The 19,144-nt window shown below is 38.8% G+C and overlaps 1 protein-coding gene across 3 annotated transcripts; it reads left to right on the forward strand.

Annotated features, from left to right (window-relative positions):
* The first annotated feature begins 379 nt into the window (after nucleotides 1-379).
* Nucleotides 380-16,477, forward strand: GNG4 (G protein subunit gamma 4). Of its 3 annotated transcripts, none has more exons than XM_027684964.1 (3): nucleotides 380-447; nucleotides 7,721-7,826; nucleotides 14,817-16,477. In XM_027684964.1, the coding sequence occupies exons 1-3, from the start codon at nucleotides 410-412 to the stop codon at nucleotides 14,943-14,945; spliced, it is 273 nt and encodes a 90-aa protein (XP_027540765.1). In that variant the 5' UTR covers nucleotides 380-409; the 3' UTR covers nucleotides 14,946-16,477. The 3 variants fall into 3 exon arrangements, with proteins under 3 accessions (XP_027540765.1, XP_027540774.1, XP_027540783.1); XM_027684973.1 differs by lacking the exon at nucleotides 380-447 and adding an exon at nucleotides 1,149-1,235; XM_027684982.1 differs by lacking the exon at nucleotides 380-447 and adding an exon at nucleotides 1,371-1,571.
* The last annotated feature ends 2,667 nt before the right edge of the window (nucleotides 16,478-19,144 follow it).

A 19,144-nucleotide genomic window follows, 5' to 3' on the forward strand; every position in this document is an offset into this window, starting at 1 on the left:
TTACCTTCTGCCTGCTGCATTTCCTTCTACCAAGCCACCACCCCAAGAACCATTGACTCAGTCTCAAAAGAAGCTGCCCTTGCTCCAAGTCACCTTTGAAAATGGTGCTCTTCCCTGTTCTCTTTTGTATAGAAAACAAATGTGACTTGGAAATGCTTCTGCTCTATTATGACGGAATGAGAAGAAGTGCTGATGGCCGGGTAGGAGAAAAGGGTGACCAGCATACACCCCTCCAGAAGGAACAGCACCTTACTGGGGAATAAAATAAATCAGACTGTGGTGATGGTTGTCCTACCAACATATTAATTATTTGGGATGACAATTTTTTCAGTTAAAATTGTTAATTGGCACTTTTAACTGCTGCTGACCTGTACGGGTTTTATATGGAAAAGTATATAAATATTGATCTATGAAGCTGAAGTTTTCTGATGTACTAACCCCAACAAGGTGAGTCTAAGTGCCCCTTTCCCACAGCAGTTCCTTTCCTCAGGGCAGTTTTTTCCTTCATCCTTCCTTTGTTCAGTGGGACAGGCAGTGTGGGCTCTCATCCCAAACCCCTGGGTCATGCAAGTTTTCCAGTTTGAGGTACAGTGCTGCAGGCTGGGGGTGGAGACTGGAAGGCAGCCCAGTGGGAAAAGGCCCTGGGAGTGATGGTCAACAGCTGGCTGAACATGAGCCAGTGTGTGTCTGGGTGACCAACAAGGCTAGTGACATCCTGGCCTGTATCAGCAATAGTGTGGTCAGCAGGACCAGGGAAGTGATTGTCCTTCTGTACTCAGCACTGGTGAGGCTGCACCTCCAGTACTGTGTCTGGTTCTGGGCCTCTCAATTCAGGAAAGAAATTATTAAATATTGGAATGGATTGCCTTGGGAGATGGGGGCATCACTGTCCCTGAAAGTGTTTAAGGAAAGACTGGACATGTCATGGTCTAGTTGACATGGTGGTGTTCGGTTATAGGTTGGACTCGATGGTCTCAGAGGTCTTTTCCAACGTAATTGATCTGTGATCCTGTTTGAGAAATACCTGGACTACCGCATGATCCCTAAATCCTGCTGGAGGCGGGACAGGAGGAGGCTGCAGCAGTAAAGAAAGAGGTCGGAAGGGGGCGGAGCGGGAGGGCGGTGGCAGTCGGGGCCGCGGCCACCCCACCCTGCGGACCATGTGCCCATGCTGCTGCCGGGCGCCGCCCCGGGCTGCTCGGAGCTTCCCGTGCTCCCGCCCACCGCCCCGCACGGTGAGGGGGAGCCGCAGGCGCCGGGCGGGAGAAGGTGCCGGGTGGGGCGGGATCAGGGATTGGGGCGGTGGCGGTGGCGGCCCGGGCAGGGCGGGGCGGGCCTGCTGCGCGGGGGGTTCTCCCTCGCTGCTATCGGCGCTGGTGTCCTGGGAAACCCGCGGCTGCTCTGCCCGGCATCCCGGTGGTTCCGTGGGCTGCGGGTAAACAGTGCCCGGCGGCGGCCGCGCCAGTCGGAGTTTCCCGGGTACCCGCAATAGTCGGCGCCGGGCTTTGGGCTCTGCTGTCGCTGCATCGGCAGGGGACGTCCTTCCGTGGAAAAGCTGCCCCCAAGTCCAGGTACCCCGCGGGCGGCGAGGGGGGGGGGCGCTCTGTTCTACGTGCTCGTTCCTCCGCCGCCAGCTGCCTGGTGCGAAGGCGCAAGGGAAGCGGCCGCTTTTCCTGCTGACTGGCTCGCGCTGCCGGAGAAATAACACTGCCCGTCGGCTGCTGTGCTGGGAGTGTGTTGATGTGCTGTGCTGGGAGCTGCTGCACAGCAGAGCCATTAGGGCAGCTCAGAGAGACAGAAAACTCAGAATAACAACTTGAAAAACACTGCAGGTGATGCAGTGCCGAGATTCCCGGAGGCGCTCTTCCTACCTTGTGTGTTACAATTCAGTTTAATACATTTTAAGCAAGGTTTAAGTGGAATAATTAAATTTCCTCGTATATTTCTTAGAAGCTAACAACTGTCTTTAAAAAGTTAACCAAAGAGGTAAAACAGTAGACAGGAATCATCTTCCTGCCTCAGACTTTCTGGATCTCTGGTAGTTTGCTGGGCTGTACGTGCACATAACCTTGTATGATAAATAATATTGAATGAAAAGATTGTCCTTGTGAAATGTCACATTAGTTCAACCATTGTTGTCTTTGATTTTTTTAAATGCCGAGAAGCAAGATGATATTTTTGAATAAAAATTTGGGCATAGTGGCAAGAATTTTTGGAACTTGACTGGTGGACTGGATATAGTACTGAATATGTTGGATAAGAACTGAGCTGTTGGAGTTTGGCTGGTTTGCAGTGACATGATTAGCAGTTATTTTCAAAGTCACCATGTTTATGGTATGAAAATTACATTCTTTCCTTATCATGAACCGTAGTCTTGCCTTTAATCTACTAATTTCTGCTCGTACTACTAAGCCTCTCCTTAGCAGATGGAATGAAAAGCTGTAGTAATTTTCTAGTATTTCTTTGTGCAGCCATGAGATAGAGAAAGTAAAAGGATTCCTTACCCGCCCTCTCTGTTTACAGAGCTACATCAGTTGTGGTGAATCTTGGAGTAAGAACTGACACGGCAGAGGAAGTTATTCCTCTCCTCTTTGTGACCTGCAGATAAAGGGGAAAATTACCCATATTGTATGGACAGTGATGCTAGCACAGATAACTAGTGCTCTTAGTGCAGGGTTAGTTGTTAAGTTTCTCTTGCCTAAACAGCAACTGTAAAACTCTTCTATTTTTATTCTTTTTTTTCTTTTTTTTTTTTTTTAATTTCTTTGTTATGCTAGTTTTTTATCAAACAGCTGTGAGGGTCTAAATTTTGCTGTTTGTGTTCTTACAAGTGGATAATGAAATGTGAGGATCTTCCACAATTTAGAATGTTATTTGCAGGTCATTGTCCAGAGATGATTCCTGCTAATGTCACTGGGACTTTGTTGCATGATTGGGTTGACTTTTCTATTGTGCTATATGTCCAAGAAGTGCAGAGCTTGTGTGGAAGGTGTTCTACAGAGTTGTCAACCCCAGATTTTCTCATTTAGTAATTTCAGGTTCATCACATTAGATTGGTGAAAGAAATTTGGTTTAGGGCTTTTTAGATTGAATTCTTCAGGTCACTCTTCTGGTTTTGCATTTTAAGGTTGTACTTGGAACTAGAGGGGAGGAAATTGCTATGCAGCTTTTCATTCCTGTTGCTTGTTGAAATCCTACCAAAAAGTTTGAAAATTATATTTTGCTTCTCTGTTACTCAAATTTTCAAACTTCTCCTGCATTTTACTAACAAGTATTTATAATGTTTAGTAAATGTTAGTTGCACTCCTTACCCTGGTGCAGGGTCAAGCTATACCTGCAAATATTTGTGCAGCTTCCTGGGTTATCATAAGATAAGTTTGCCTTTGAAGTGCTGTTGGGTACAATCTAATCAATTGTAAAAACAAATAAAGAAAAGTTGCTCTTCACAGGGCATTTTGAGGAGCTCTGGAGATGATGAACTTCAGCACACATGCATTAACTGCACCCAGAGAAAGGATGAAGTTCAAGTGAGCTAAAAAGCCACAAAACCCCAGAAAATTCATCTGGCTGGGAGGCTGTCAATACAAAGCTTTCAGGAGTGATGCTTTAGGAAATGATTGTCTAGTATGATGTGCCAGTCAGCAGAAACTACTTGGCTGAAAAAGGCTGTGTAGCTGCTGTCACTATTCTTTGGTAGTGTGATCGGTGTTCCCCTAATAGAAAAGAATCAATAGAGACTAGGTTAATGAATTCTGTATGCTGCACAAAAATATACTGGATAAGTGAGCTCCTATGTAATCTAGGTCCACTGGTGTGCATCAGTGACACGTAGACTGCATGTAGTCTGATCATTAACATGGTTACTGTAACTACGGTGATTTTCAGGACTTCTGTATGTCTATATCGATCTAACTTAATGGGGGGCTGCTGGAAACACAGCCAGGAATGAATATTAGCAAACCCAGCTGAGTAATTTCTGGTTCAAGGGAGTTTAGATAATTTTAAAATAGGGAGAAGTTATTCCTTTTGAGTATCAAAAGCAGTGTGGCCAGCAGGGCAAGGGAAGTGATTCCGCCCCTCTACTCTGCTCCGTTGATACCCCACCTGCAGTGCTGCAGCTCCCAGCTGCTACCCCACCAGCACAGGATGGACATCAACCTGTCAGAGCGAGTGCAGAGGAGCACCACACACGTATCAAGGGGCTGGAGCACCTCTCCTATGAGGAATGTCTGAGAGAGTTTGAATTGTTCAGCCTGGAGAAGCAAACTCTCCAGGGAGACCTTATTGCAGCCTTTCAGTAGTTGAAAGGGGCTTGTAAGAAAGATGGGACAGACTTTTTAGCAGGGCCTGTTGCAATAGGGCAAAGGGTAATGGTTTTAAACTAAAAGAGGGTTGATATAGACTAGATATATGGGGAAAAATTGTATTGTGTGTGGTGAAGCACTGTAACAGGTTGCCCAGAGAGGTGGTGGATGCCCCATCCCTGGAAACATTCAAGATCTGGTTGGATGCCCTGAGCAACTTGTTGTAGTAGAAGTTGCTACTGCTCATTGCAGGGGCCTTGGACTAGATGACCTTTAAAGGTGCCTTCCAACACAAACCATTCTGTGATCCTGCAGACTACCCCTCAGGTACAGTAAAGCTAGATGTGCCTTCCTGTGGGACTAAAGGCCTTGAGAGTACTTGAACTGTTTCTGAGGAGACGTCTTAAGAGAAAGAATCAGAGCTGTTTGTCAAGCTGCAGCCTCAGAGGAAGCACTTCAGAGGAAACAGGTCCTACAAGAGGGTGTTTGAAGGAGGAGGCTTCCTCACATTCCAGGGGATGGGTGTGTAATAGATTCTCTTGTTATTGAAATTTCTTTTCTCTCCGGAGCTTTATTTCTAAGTAAGAATTTTATTTCTTTAAAGAATATTAAGCTTAAGGTTAATATTATTAAGGTTAAAGAATATCATAGGTCCTAAGGAGAACAGAATCAGATGTCATCCTAAGCTTTGTCTGCAAAAATGACCTTTAGCACAGCCTGATTTGTTATTAAAATGTCCTTCTCTCTAGAGCTTTATTTCTAAGCAAATATTTTATTTCATTAAAGAATGTAGAGAATATCATAGGTCCTAAGGAGAGCAGAACCAGGTGTCATCCAAAGTTTTGTCTGCAAAAGACACATCATATGTAACTGATGCACAGATATGTACTGTATTTGCAGAGAAAGTAGAGGTATATGTAGCTTGGTAGGGGAAATCACTCTTACAAAAAGTTCTGGAACCAGAGCAGTGTGTATGAAAAGTAGAGATTAGATACTTAAATGGATGCGAAGCTCTTCCACAAATATGGTAGTTAAATATTTAAGCATGATTTGAATGAATGAACTGCCAGAAAAGCTTGGGAGATCTGGAATTCTCTGGACTGTTCAAGCATTTTCAGTTGCTTAATTCAGTTTAATTTACATCTCTTATTCAATATTAAATTTCCAATTTGCCTCTGGACTTGGGCTGTGGCAAGTGTAGAAAGGGCCCTGTTAATTGATTTAGCTTTGACTTTTTTTGGCTTTGTGATCATTAGAGTTTAGCTGTGGAGATGATAACAAAATTTAAATGATTCATACTTGTGGGGGTATCATTTTGTAAACAAAGCTAAATGTGTTTATTCTCATTTTTATGGATAGGTCAATGCTTAAAAGGTAGGGAGTTGTCGAACAAAAAGTCCAGAGATGAGCTGTAATTCAGAGCCTCCTCCTCTTGTGAACATCTCATATCCTTTCTACTGTTTGACTTTCCTCTGCAAGTCAAAACACATCTGAAAATTGATTGGAGGCTGTTGGTTGGTTGTGGGTTTTTGTATCGTACATGGCATTTTATGCAAAGCCAGTTCCTCCACATGTATTCAATCCTGTAAACTAAGTCAAAAAAAATAAGAAGCTGCTGTGTTCTGACACGGTTTTATTTCATCAGAGCATGCAAGGGGGAAACTTGTGTTCCATTCAAATGACACTCAAAAAACCCCTAAAACCCTGTTCTTTGTCTTGGCTAAAGCTCTTGTTTATTTGGCACAATTAGTGTATTTTAAGGTATTGTTTCCCCTGCCTAGACTTACACTAGACTTGAAAGAATAAGATTCTTTTGTTTCTTCAAATGAGTGTTGAGCATGGCTCACCAATGCATTTGTATTCCACCATCCTGTTTTACAGCATAGGTTACTGATCTTTAGAAAGGAGAAGAAACAGATGTTTTTTGCCTTGTCTTGGAGCATGTATTTTGTGAAATCAAAGCAGTCAAAAAGTTTTTCCTTCATTCTTTTTGTGCTCTAGATTATGTACTTCTGTTGAGTCTAACAGGGTTAAGACTTTGTATATACAATTTTTTTTTTACAAGAGCATTTCCTGCGTCCTACTTAATTTCCTGTTTGTATCTTATCCCCCAGTGTCTGGATCAAGTAAGCTATCAAGGTTCAAGAAGGGAAATTTGTATGGTTCTAGGTGTTTGCTTCTTATCCAGAAATAAGCTGGAAGTATTCATTTTGAAAGACCTGAGCCAAAAACTCTTCTGGCAGCAATACAAAATGCATGCTTTTGTGTGTTTTACTCCCATGTCCCATCTGCCTCTCACACCCCAAAGTGTCCTTTGCATTGCCAAACTTGGTATTGGTTTCTGACGCTTGGTGCTTGACTAATCTTGCTTCAGGTGGCACTTGTGAAGGCCATAGGGGAGTGTTTTGGCTGATTGAAACCTCAGCACCTCATCTTACTGGATAGTATAACTAGCCCAGGACGTGGTCTAGGTCGTCTGTAATCCTATCATTTTTCCATGCGGCTTTAGTCCAACTTCCAATGGCTTTTAAATAGGAACTGTTACTTGTGCTGGACCAGCGCTACGTAATGGTGTCAGCACAAGGTGGTCTAACATACAGACCACCTCTGGCATATATATTGTAAGTTATTCAAGGTGTGAATGTGGTCATCTTGACTAATCTGGTAACAGTGCTGAGGACTGTGTGATAATGAGTTGATTTAATCCCTCAGGGAGTAGCAATGCAAGAAAACCAAACACTGTCATACCTTAATTAGATGTCCCTTCCCAAGAGCTGCAGGTCTCTTAAAAAATAATGCATTCCTATCCTGCATAGTGTACTGTACCAGGTTTTAATCATCTTTAAATTTGCTAGGCATGTGTAAGCAAAAAGTTGGAAAACACTGCATTATTTTTCTTAATCTGTTACTTAATTTCTAAACCCCTTATATTGATAGTCAGAATTTTGACTCGTTCTCTATCTTAAAATTTCTCTTTGATGCTCAGTGAGAGCGGTGTGACATTCATTTCCACTGTGCACATTTCTGAACTTGTGATATTACAAGGTGTAACTGGGGCATGGAGCCAAACTGTGCAATGGCTGCAAGGTCTGTTTGTGAACAGCTGTTCTGAGTTGGCAGTCTGAACCAGGGCACCCATTTCTACACTGAAGTAATGGTCCTGTGCTTTGTGTTTGTATGTTGTTTGCAGGATTCAGTTTGAGTACTGATGATGGAGAGTGCAAATATGTAATGCAATAAGGTGCTATTGAGCAAGAGGACAGAAATAAATGGTGTCTGGTCTGTATTTGTGACCTGCAGCTTGGCAGTGTTGATATGGTGGGTGAGGGTTGGTTAAGGTTCAGAGAACTGTATTTTCAGCGATTGCTGTATTTGCTACCTGTACTTTTAAATGTTCTCAACTTTGTCTCTTCTAGGAAAAACAAAATGAAGGAACTAGTATCAAACAGTACAACCAATATATCTCAAGCCAGGAAAGCTGTGGAGCAATTAAAAATGGAAGCATACATGGATAGAATGAAGGTAAACTTAGACTTACTGTTGATATTTGAATTCACTGACTAGCTTGTGTTACAGTGTCTCTTTAATATTGTAGAAAGACTCAACCAGCTGAAATCAAAAATCCTTGTTGAACTATAAATCAATATTCAGTACTGTAAATGAGTCACTAACTCCTACTAACTATAAATAACTAACTACTAACTACTCCTGCTAACTACTGTAAATGAGCCACTAACTGGTGGGTTCTAGTGAAGCGATTTCCAAAGTCTAGCTTATAGTTTGCTCCTGTGTGAGTGTCTTTTACATCTGTCAAAAGTTATATTTTGTGAAATACTTAAAATCAACTGGCAGATGCAGGGGTGCTCTTCCTTGTCACCTGTAGCAGCTTAGGTTTCTCAGTTTTTTCTCCTTTAAGACCTGGAATAAGTCTATAAGATATTGCAATACTTTTGAACAGTGATGAGACAGGATTAATTGCTTTGATTTGTTTTGTTTTAGTGCAGACATCATTGCACAAAAAAATTGTATTATTGCAGTGTGCAGTTATGATTTTTCACACGATAACTTGTTATATGTGAAGATTTCATTTTATCATGCCTCTAAATATGTGTGGATTAAATATTTTTACTAAAGGCACTATTAAACAGAGATTCTCAACATTTTTAACCAGCAAAGTCTGTGGATTATTCTTGCCTGTCATTGTGCCTTCCACTAGGCTAAAATTTTGTGAATAAATCAAGCACCTAAAACCTAATGATGTCATAGAAAGTTTTAAGAAAACAATGCTCATTTCTTTTGCTCTTTGCCTCTGAAAATAGAGAATAATTATTTGCATTAAAAAATCCAGTCTCTCCAAGTAAGAACAGTTTCTAGTCTGTCCATCTCTGAAAAGGAATACATTTAAATTATCCGATTTTCTGCACACAATTGTACCTGAGTTGTTACAAACTTTAACTGTTTGTAACTGAGATTACTAACTTGGTAAGACAATTTAGAAATGTTGTACATTAAAATTATCATGTAATCTTAACTCAGTCTGTTTGTCCATCCGTCCTGTGTGCTGAAATTTTGCATGTAGTGAGCATGGGGACAGTAGCATATAATTATGATTTTTAAAATAGTATCAGATCACAAACTCACTAATGGGAAATGTGTTTCTAATTCAGAAATATTAGTACAGTCACGTGAGTGGTCAGTCTTGCTTATATGAAAACAGAAATTTCAGTCTCTCTATTTTGTGGCAGTTTTTAGCAATGTGTTGTAAGATCACTGAGTTTGCAAAAGTGTAGTTTCTATCTTGTATCTTACAAATTCATTCCATAATCTGTTCACAGGGACAGGTGTTTCTATTTTCTGCAGTAAGGGAAGTTTTATCTTTTCAGTGTTCAATGCAGTTAAACCATCCCCTTACTCAGGTCATATTGCAGTTGCATGAACAGAAGTGACCAGAAGGAGTGGGTGTGCAGGAGTGGCAGAGGAAAGGGTTGGAAAAATGTGGCCCAGTTTATTGGAATTTGAAATCGTTAACACTTAGTAGATTGTCTTAAAGTTGCTTCTATATATTCAGTGGTAACTGTCACTAACCACGTCATTAGCTCAGTTATGCAGATAGGTTCATTAGTTAGATGTATAACTTTCTTAATTACATATGCAAGAAAGACATAGGTTATTTTTACAGTCAGTTTAATTAAAAAGAACACAGTTATTAGCAAGTGTGGCAGACCTAAAAAACAAGATAGCTTGAAAGTGCAGTGACTTCACCTTTCAAGACAGCTTGGGACCAAAAATGCACCACAGAAAATCTGACATGTTCCAGAATTCTGAGGGTTCCTATACTAACATAAACTGAATATAACCTTTCAAAATGTCTTGATTTCTAGAATTTCTTTGAACAAGCATATGAAGGATTGTGAGAAGAGGTTGATAGGATTTTTATTTCTTCAAGATCTTTGCTTTGCTTTTTAACCTTGAATCAGCTAAATGTGTGTTTCAGCATAGCCAGATTTTACCAAGAGACTTTCCAGTGGTTTCAACAGGAGATTTTGAGTTCTCGGATCATCACTGTAAAGGGCAGAGAAATGAATTTCCTTCCTTTTTTCTGGCATTTTGCATCTGATTAAACTAGTTAGACATTTAACAAAAGATCACTGCTTTCCAAATAATTTAATTAAATACTGTTTTGCAAATAGCTGTAGCCAAAGAGTTATTCCCATAATAGGCAAGACCACATTGCAAACATTAAAAATGTGCCTGCATTATTGGCCAGGGAAATCAGAAGTTCTAGCTCATTTTTCTACTACAGAGGCAGTTTGTTTTCCATGGACAGTAGCTGCTGTAAGCAGCAAGAGTTGGGTCTGCTCAATTAAAATCTTGTAGTTAAAAGTATAATGATAGTTGCACATTCCCTGCTGTGTTCTGGATTTTTCAACTGATTTAAAAATCAAGTCCTTCAACCAGTCAGAGCAGCAAGCTGTGTTCTGAGCAAGCTGTGTTCTGAGATTCCACAAAGACAACTCGCTGTTAAGGTGTGAAAGAAACAGGACAACTTAAAAGAGCAGGATGAAGTTATTGGTGTATTGATTGTTAGTTGGAAGGAGTATTACTGTGGTTCTTTTTGTAAACTGTAGGAATCCCAGAAGGATTGTAAATTGAACCTGCCTTACTTACCTGCCAAAGGAACAGCTAGAGTTATAATGGAGAAGTAAGTAGAAAGCAGGAAATGCAGATTCCAAGCTAGGAAACATCAAGTGAAATCAGATGAAGTGGCCTCATGACTAGTAGAAGAAGATCTGCTAGTAGAAGAATGTGTCTTCTAAAGATCTAGCAGTAAAGTTGAGAAAGCAAAGATAATCCTGGTGTTCATCAGAGTTGTCCTCAGAATAAGGCACTATTTAATCTTCTCTTTGCAAGCAGAAGAGCAAGAAAGAGTGCTCTGACATTTAAGAATCTTGGTATATCAATTATTATTCCATTTTCTTTTTCCTTAGAAGACAGGAAGTATTCCTAACTGGTCCTGAATAGTATTGGGAGATAAACAGTGGAATTGCCAATAAATGTGTGTGAATCTCTTTGTTTTAGATGTAAAGGATAAGCAGAGTGGGTGTCATAGTAAGGATGGTAATTAGTCACAATCCATGACAAGACAGATGACATAGTAATTGCAGCATTTTGCCCTGTCATTGAAGCTTATAATTATTAGTGCAGCTAACAGGATTATGTTCTAACTTTGGCTGTTCTTATCACCTCTGTTATTCTGAAATATAATGGTCAAATTTCACAGTCCTCCTGAGACTAATTCTTTAAAGCATCAGGGTTGAATATTTTGTTGGATTTTTTTGTTTCCTTTTGGTAGTTTGACAACAAGATGTATTTTTCACTAGAGAGGCTAAAAATAATTGTATTAAATGTTAGATCAGTGTGATCCCTATATACTCAATCCCTTCTATCCATACACTTTAAAAGAATTCATCAATCAAACTGGAGTCTGATTTTTTTTTCTTTAGCCACTTCTGCAATATGTGTAAATTACTTTGAATCTGCAGACCAAGCTGTATTGTGTAGGAGAGTTGACATGATAAATGTGTTAGTTTCATTTGAATATTCAAGTTACATGCATTTATTTTAATTCTTAATAAAAGCTATTCTGAAACTGTTCAGCAGCATTCGACTACAAATAACCCTAAAGGTGAGTAAAAGCTCTGACAGAGCGGCCTCCATTTAACTCCTTCTGTGGCACAAATAGGCTGATCAGCACATTATTTTGTACACTAGCAGGGTGTAGCCCTGGCTATGAGGCACCTCTGCCTGCTGATGTGTGCTAAAGCAGCATCTCTGCTGGAGCCTTAATGCCACACTCAATGCAGGGGCCTTCCGCCACTGTTGTTCCGAATAATGACACTGAGCAGAAAACTTGCTGGAGGCAACATTGTATTTTGCTCTTTTTTTGGCCACAGTCCTGACTTTGCCAACACTGCTCACAGCCGCAGGAACCCGTGTTTTCATTGCTCCTGGATTGTGATCAGCTAATTTAACTCCCTGTAGTGAGTGGTCATTATTCCGCTGTGCAAGCCTAAGTGACTCCGCTTTTAGTGAAGACATGGCCGTAATTTACTTTTATAACTGCTGTAATCCCAGTGGGAGGATATCTCCTCCCAAACTTTCTATTTGCTTAAAGGACGAAAATATATGTCCTCGTACAGGTTTTGTTTGTGACAATGTGATCGTGTTCCTCAGTTCCTTGTTGCAGGTTTGTTTTTTTACTAAACTGTACTATGGTTTGTTTAAAAGCAAACTAAGTTGGGATTTAAACACTCTGACATTGAAGAAAGTGTTGCTCTGCTTTATGGCATTGCTACTAGCATTAGAGGACAAGTTAGACACAAAAATGTACGGTGAGATTTTGCTAGTGAAAATCATTGTTACATGATATCAAAGCACAGTAAAATGTAGAGAAATAGGAAATTATATTACTGGGCTTATCCCTTCAAAGAATGATGATTGAAATTGTACTTCCATTGAAAGAAAAGCAATATACTTGGGCTGATATTGCTTATCAGTGCATGGAACAAACAAGATCATTGTGGGAAAGTTGGTCTGTTTAAGTCCAGAGTTGGTTCTCTGCTACTGTAGGCTCAGTTTGCTTAAAAAGACTGTTGGTTTCATGAATAAAATAATTTACTCATTAGCTTATTGAAGGTGAAATGTGCTGGGCATCTTTAATAAACCCTGTCTCTGGGACCAAGAGAATCAGACTAGCTCTCCATTAGGTTTTATGGCACTAATGTTTATTATGACATTGAGCTTTTGTGGGCACCTGTGGCTCTGAGTTTGATTTGCTCAGTTTGAATGTAAGAGTTCAGGACCAGCTAATTAATTAGAGCATAGATCTCTCTTAATTTGAGACAAGCTTAGATAAGCTTGAAGGACAATAGAAAAGTGAAAAACCGTATGTTAAATAATTATGAATGTACTGATGTTTATGGTTATCATTACTTGAAAATACTTCTCCAAAATGCTGGGGTGATACATTCCTCCTAACATTACTTGAAATGTGCTAAACTCCTCTTCAGTGGATAAATTCTATGCTAGTTTATATTTTGCTGAGGTACAGCGTACGTAGTTAGCAAAGAAAAGTATGTTTCTGCCATTTGATCTTTTGAGGGCTTGATAGGAATTTCATACTCTGTCTACACTGTGCCTTTCTTTGAATAATCTTTTTAAAAATTCATAAGTAAATTTAAATGAAACTTGGGAATATGTTAGGATTCCTAAGTTTTCTGTTTGATTACAGATCTGTTTGATCTGTTGATTACAGATCTATCTCTCTGTTCTAGACAGTGCCCTCATACCCTAAGCCTCATTTTTTTGTCATTGCTTAGCAAGTAGCTAATTGAAGTATGTCTGAAAGTGATTACAATCCTTTGTACTTTGTAATTTTCCACACATAAATGTTTTACCTGCTTCTTTCTTGAGAAGATTTTGTCCTTCTGAATATCTCTTCTGATTTGCTCAGTTTAGTGCTTCGTTTTCTGCTTTGTGTGTGCCCAGCAGTCTGTTGTTCATATGTAGTGTCTCTGCCCACCCTTTTGACTTACAGGATAACTCAAAGACAAACTAATTTTAAATAACCTAAACACCCTTGCCTCTTCCACTAGGAGGATAGTCTATACTGTGATGCCGGAACACGGGTACTTTGTGGGTTTAAACATTCTACAAAGATATGTTTTAGTGCATATTTAAGAAGTTAAAAGTCTGTTATTTTCTTCCAGGAGTTAATTTAAATTTTATGTGAATTCTGATTCAATACCTGTTGACTTCATAGGTCTCATCTGAAGCCTACTACTGGCCAGGCTCATGTCAAAGCAAGTAGGGTGTGGGGAAGCTTAAAGCTAACGTTGATGACACATCTGCTAGAAAAATACCAGAAATCTAATTTGTTTTTCCTCTTCACCATAATTAAGCAAACGTGCTGACCTCAGTGTTTGACTCAGGAGAAGCTGTCATGTTGCTCAGAGAAAAGACTTTTTTGTAAAGATTTCAGATTTCATTTTCTCAGACTATTGAAAACACATTAATTCACCAAAGCAAAGAGATACAGATAGCTGTGAATATCTTGCTGACCGAGCAGAACAAAAATATTTTGTGTGTGCATTCTGAATACTTGAAAAAATAAATGAATCACAGTGGCCTAATGTCACAGATATTCATATGGCACAAAGCTGCAAAGGTTACAAAGTTTAATATTTCATTTTTTCATTTAATGCAAAATATCTTGTAGGCAAACACACTGCTGCATTTTTGTATGACTTTATAGTAAGCATAAACCAATGTCTTGAATTTGGAGACTTGAGAATTGTTTATTTTAGAAATATAAAAATTTTAAGGTAATGCTCAAGTTTTAATGCATGCTATGAATAAAGTAACTTACTAAGCAGAAGCTAATTGGTCTTACTTCATTGAAAAGAACCGTATTTAGCTTAAATGACAGCTATGACCCACTATGTTCAAGTTGTGTTCTTGATTTGTTATTTCTTTTTAATCCCATGGTTATGTGCCTAAAGAACTTTTTGTTTGTTTTGCATCCAGAGGAGCAAAGGGTAGAAAGTGTTTGTGGAAAACCCTACAACGAATGACTGGGAATAAGAGCTGAAGCAGGTGCCTCTACAAAAACAGACACTTCAAGGAGAATCCATATTGTTTATGGATGGTTAGCATATACATGTTTTAACGAGTATGTGCTCTTGACCTCCTTCTGATGGAGAGGAACAGCTGAACATGAATCATATAAATTGATACCATTTTATGTCACTATGTTAGATAAATTTATGTAAGGGTTACTAGGCCTAGTAAGAGCAAATGGAGAGTTGTGGTCTCTAATAATTTAAAGGATAAAGCAATCTACTCCCTATTTTATGATAGCTCCCATTATATTTGTTTTTATGAAAAATATTTATGCAATGCAGATTGGTTCAGAATTACGTGTTACAGTAGTTCTCTCTTCTCTTCTATTAGGTGTCCAAGGCTGCAGCAGATTTATTGGCATATTGTGATGCGCACATTGGAGAAGATCCCCTTATTATTCCTGTGCCTGCATCTGAAAATCCCTTTAGGGAGAAGAAACTCTTTTGTACTATCCTTTGAGTCCGTTTTCAATTAAAAATGTCTCCTGCTAAAATTTGGTATCAGTGTTGCATGCTTTTAGCATTTTTTTCTTCAGATATCTATTCTTACCTTATAATATTTTTCAAAGGTAGTGCATTTTCTGCTAAAAAAAATTAAAATTAAAAAAAATCCTAAAAAACTCAAGGTGATACTTATCTTTGAGAACAATGTACAAGTTTAACTTCAGTTCTTCATAAATATTCTTTTGGTCTTAATGAAAGTATCGAGTACAGTATCAAATTGTAGATATCTTTGCCAGTCATAGATTTTTTCTGAGACCTAAATGAGTCATACCAATTCTTGAAGCTATTTTTAACATTCTTATTTTCCTTGGAAGGTGAATTTAATTCATTTGCCTTTACAAATTTCTATCTAAAGAGAGCAGTGTGACCTCTGCCTCAAGTAGCACTATTTAGGGAAAGATCCCAGTAATTTACAATGTGTGGAATGATTAATCTTACACAGTAAGTGGTGTTTTCTGAAGACTGTAAGAAACTTAACTACAAAATAATAGTAAAGCAACATTGTAACTACAAGCAGAATGAAGATGTATAGTTACACACCAGGATTGAATCAATAAAACTGTAGAAAAAGACGTCTGCTTGTATCTTATTTTGAATTATAATACTTTAAATTATTTTAGAAAGTAAATGGAACTGTAATATAACTGTTCCTGAGGGTCTTAGTGGAGGGTGTAAAACTGCCCTGAACAGCAAAGGGAGGAGGATTATATTTTCTGAGCAGCTCTCTACATGCTTTTGCCCACAAGGGTAAGACTTTATGGGGATGGACAGTAATGGTAAATGAATGGTGTTCTAGAATATGCAGCAAGACCACTGTGCCATTGACGGCCACTACGTTGGTATGTTTTGTAGCTGCAGATTAGTTCAGTTGTCAGCGAGTAATTTACGGAGGTTCAGGGAGATTTTTTTTGTTTTGACTTTGTTGAAAGTGCAGTGAGAGGAAAAGAATGAGGTGTGGAATATGATTGCCTTCTTCAGTTAGTAAAATTAAGCTCACACAAGGCATCTGATGGAAGCAACTGTTACATTACAGATTGGGTTTTTTTATTCCTCTTAAAGAATAATTGAAAGCTCCTCTCTGATCTGATGTATTAGGACAGTTCACTCATTGCAGTACTTCTTACGTACAGTGTGTCTTCTGCCTTATGTCTGGGGCTGACTGACAATTTTGTTGGACGCCTGCGCTAGTTCGACTGACTTGAGACTCTGAACAGCCACCTGTAATGGATCATGCTTCCTCCCTTCCTCTGCACAAAGTTGTATTCCATAAGCATCTTAAATACCTGCAAGGCAAAGACCAGCTGAGGAACTGAGGGCTTTGAGATGTACTTAAACGTTCAATGTAGATGGTTAAAAAGGGCAGTTTGGTGAACAAAGTCATGTGCATTTCCCCAAAGTGCATGTACCTTCTCCAGCTTATTTTTAGCAGTTTCCATCAATGTCTGTTGTACTGTTTTGTGCAATGAAATACAAGATGACTGCATTGTACAGGTTTTGTTTTCTTTGCCTACCAACTTGGATAATGTGCTGCACCCAACTGCATTCAGGTACCAGTCTGGTCACATGAGACAGGTGGCTTTGGAACTGTGGTTCTGCTGCTGGCAGAACTCACCTCGCATCTCACACAGAACCACCTTGCTATATTCTTGTAAAAAATGATACAACAACATTCCTTTTAACCAGTAGGCTTTTGGGATGTCTTTCATTTAAATATCTGTTTTTTAGTTTGGCAGCTGAAGACATCAGCAGTTTGATAGGCATAGAGCTTCTTCACAGTACCTTTGCTGAAGAACATTCACATGTCTTGAACAGGTCTTATCTTGGGGTGGTTGATCCTTGGTTCCTATTTCAAAGTTTTCAGCTGAAGATTCCCATTCCTAACTTTTAATAAGAACATTTCTTAATGCGTGGTGTGTTTTCATTTTGGGGGTAGAGAAATAGGCTTTAGCTAACTGAGTAGCTGTTTTATTGACAGTGAAATAAGATTGCCTTTCTGAAAATATTTGTTAAAAGGGAGCAACAAAATGCTTAATGATGTTCTTTAGGGAATCCTTCCTACAGTGTACATGATTTGGTAACTGCTCTGATCACCATGGCAACATTTTCATTTGTCCTTCCGCATGTATGACTTTAACTGGAACAGCATGGGAGGGGAATATAGGGCATGCAGGTTTATTCTCAAAGGCTTTGTAGCAACTCACATTTGTGGATCATCATTTACATTCCCGTCTAAAATAACAAAATTGCCACAGCTTATTACAGTATTGCAAACAGCTTGCTTTCTGTTTCCAATTACAGTTAGTGTCTGATGTCCTGAGATTGAAACATTTCACAATGGTTTTGAGCATCACTAGTTACAAGAGCTGCATTTACAAAAATCCAGAATTATTACTCTGAAGAGGAGAGTGTCATTATTTTGAACTCCCTTTTTTCTCTTAAATTTTTCTTGAAATAGTTGTGAGTGTGTTGGACTTGTTTGTGGTTTCTTTCATTCATTCATAACTTTCAGTAGGTAAAAAAATTCATATCTATTAAGATGATTTCATGCTTCTAATTTAAAAAAACCTACAATAAATTGTAGGAGTACAATAAATTGTATATTTATTTTAGCAGATATCTATAATATGTTTGAAGAGGTTAATATGTAGAAGTGTAATTCCTTAGTAGAAAACAGGTCAGCTTTCTCTAGTATCATTGGGCCTTATTTAGCAGTTCCTTGAATGAATACATACTACTGGCAAATTACTAATTTGAAGGGGAAGAGGGTGAGGCACACTTGGAAGATCAGCAATTCAATGCTTTGGATCACATATGAATATAATACTTTATTCAAGAACACCATCTAAATACTGACTCTGAAAGAGAATGGCATCGTCTGGTTTGTTGTTTGGTTTTGGGTTTGTTTTGTTTTGTTTTGTTTTGTTTTTAATTTGAATGCCAGCTTGATCCATGAATCAACATTTAAAAAAACATCTTTTCCTCCAATCCCTCTAAGTCTTTGTGATTATTATATTTTGTGCTGCTTTGGCCTTTGAGATGGTTTAGATAATTGGCCACTGATACTTGAGTTTCATGCTGAAACGTCTTGCCTCACCTCTACACAAAAACATCTGAATGTTTTTGTTCCTTCTTCTAAATAATAAATATGTATTATATCATGAAGTATAGCATAATATGTAAAAAAAGCTCTCCAAAATGTGGATTTGTCTAATGGTAAGGTTTTCTGTAGGCTGAAGCAATGCGTTTTTATTTTCATCAAATAGTCTGACTTGATTCCTACTAACTTAAATGAAAACAAGACCAGGCCTGCTAGCATCCTAATGTTGTTCTTCTTCCTCTCTATTATGTACTAAATTCCCCTTCTTTACTTCCTACACGATGTGTTAAGTTAGTAGCAGGGTGCTTCGCTGGTACTGATAGGCAAGATTTTTAAGCTAGCCTGTAAGAAATTACGATCAAAGGAGGGGAAAAATAGGGAGGGGACTTTAAGCTATTCTACATTACAGCACAGGTTAAAATAAATATGAGCTTTTCTGTCAGTGACACAGGGTAAACACAGGAGTTGTTGCCAACTGATTCATAAGGACATCATAACCAAGCATTTTTGCAGTGACTTAAAATAGGATCAGCTCCAGCAGAAGGAAAGAACACTCGAAGAACAAGTCTGTAAAGGTGCATATTAAAGCCTGGAACTTCAATATGGCAGTCATTTATCCAGTTGAATTTCTGATGTCAAAGGAGTAACAAAATATGTACTTTAAGAGGACCTGATTATATAGAGTTTTTCCTATCTCTTCATTATAATAGGGATAAAAATCTGTATACATAATTGTCCTAGAAAATGCCATAGTTGTGGCTCTCCTTGGGACTGCGTTAGAATCTGGATTTGTTTCTTCAAGAAGACTAAAGAAAACTTGGGGGAAGAATGGTTCGTAAGAAATACATGTTCTTTGTACTGAAAACTATTACTTAAAGTCATTAGACTGACTTAAATATTAATGTGCAAAAAAGTGTGTGAAAAATAGTAAGGAAAATTATGAGAATTTTACAGGCATCTCCATATTTAATCTTTAGGGAGACTATTTGGAATAAATATTGTACATTTGCATCTAATTGAATTCAGCTTTATAGCACTGTCAAATTAGGTACAGCCAT

This window comes from Neopelma chrysocephalum, unplaced genomic scaffold (genome assembly GCF_003984885.1).
Source record: "Neopelma chrysocephalum unplaced genomic scaffold, ASM398488v2 Primary Assembly neopelma1_23, whole genome shotgun sequence".
Classification (NCBI taxonomy): Eukaryota; Metazoa; Chordata; class Aves; order Passeriformes; family Pipridae; genus Neopelma; species Neopelma chrysocephalum.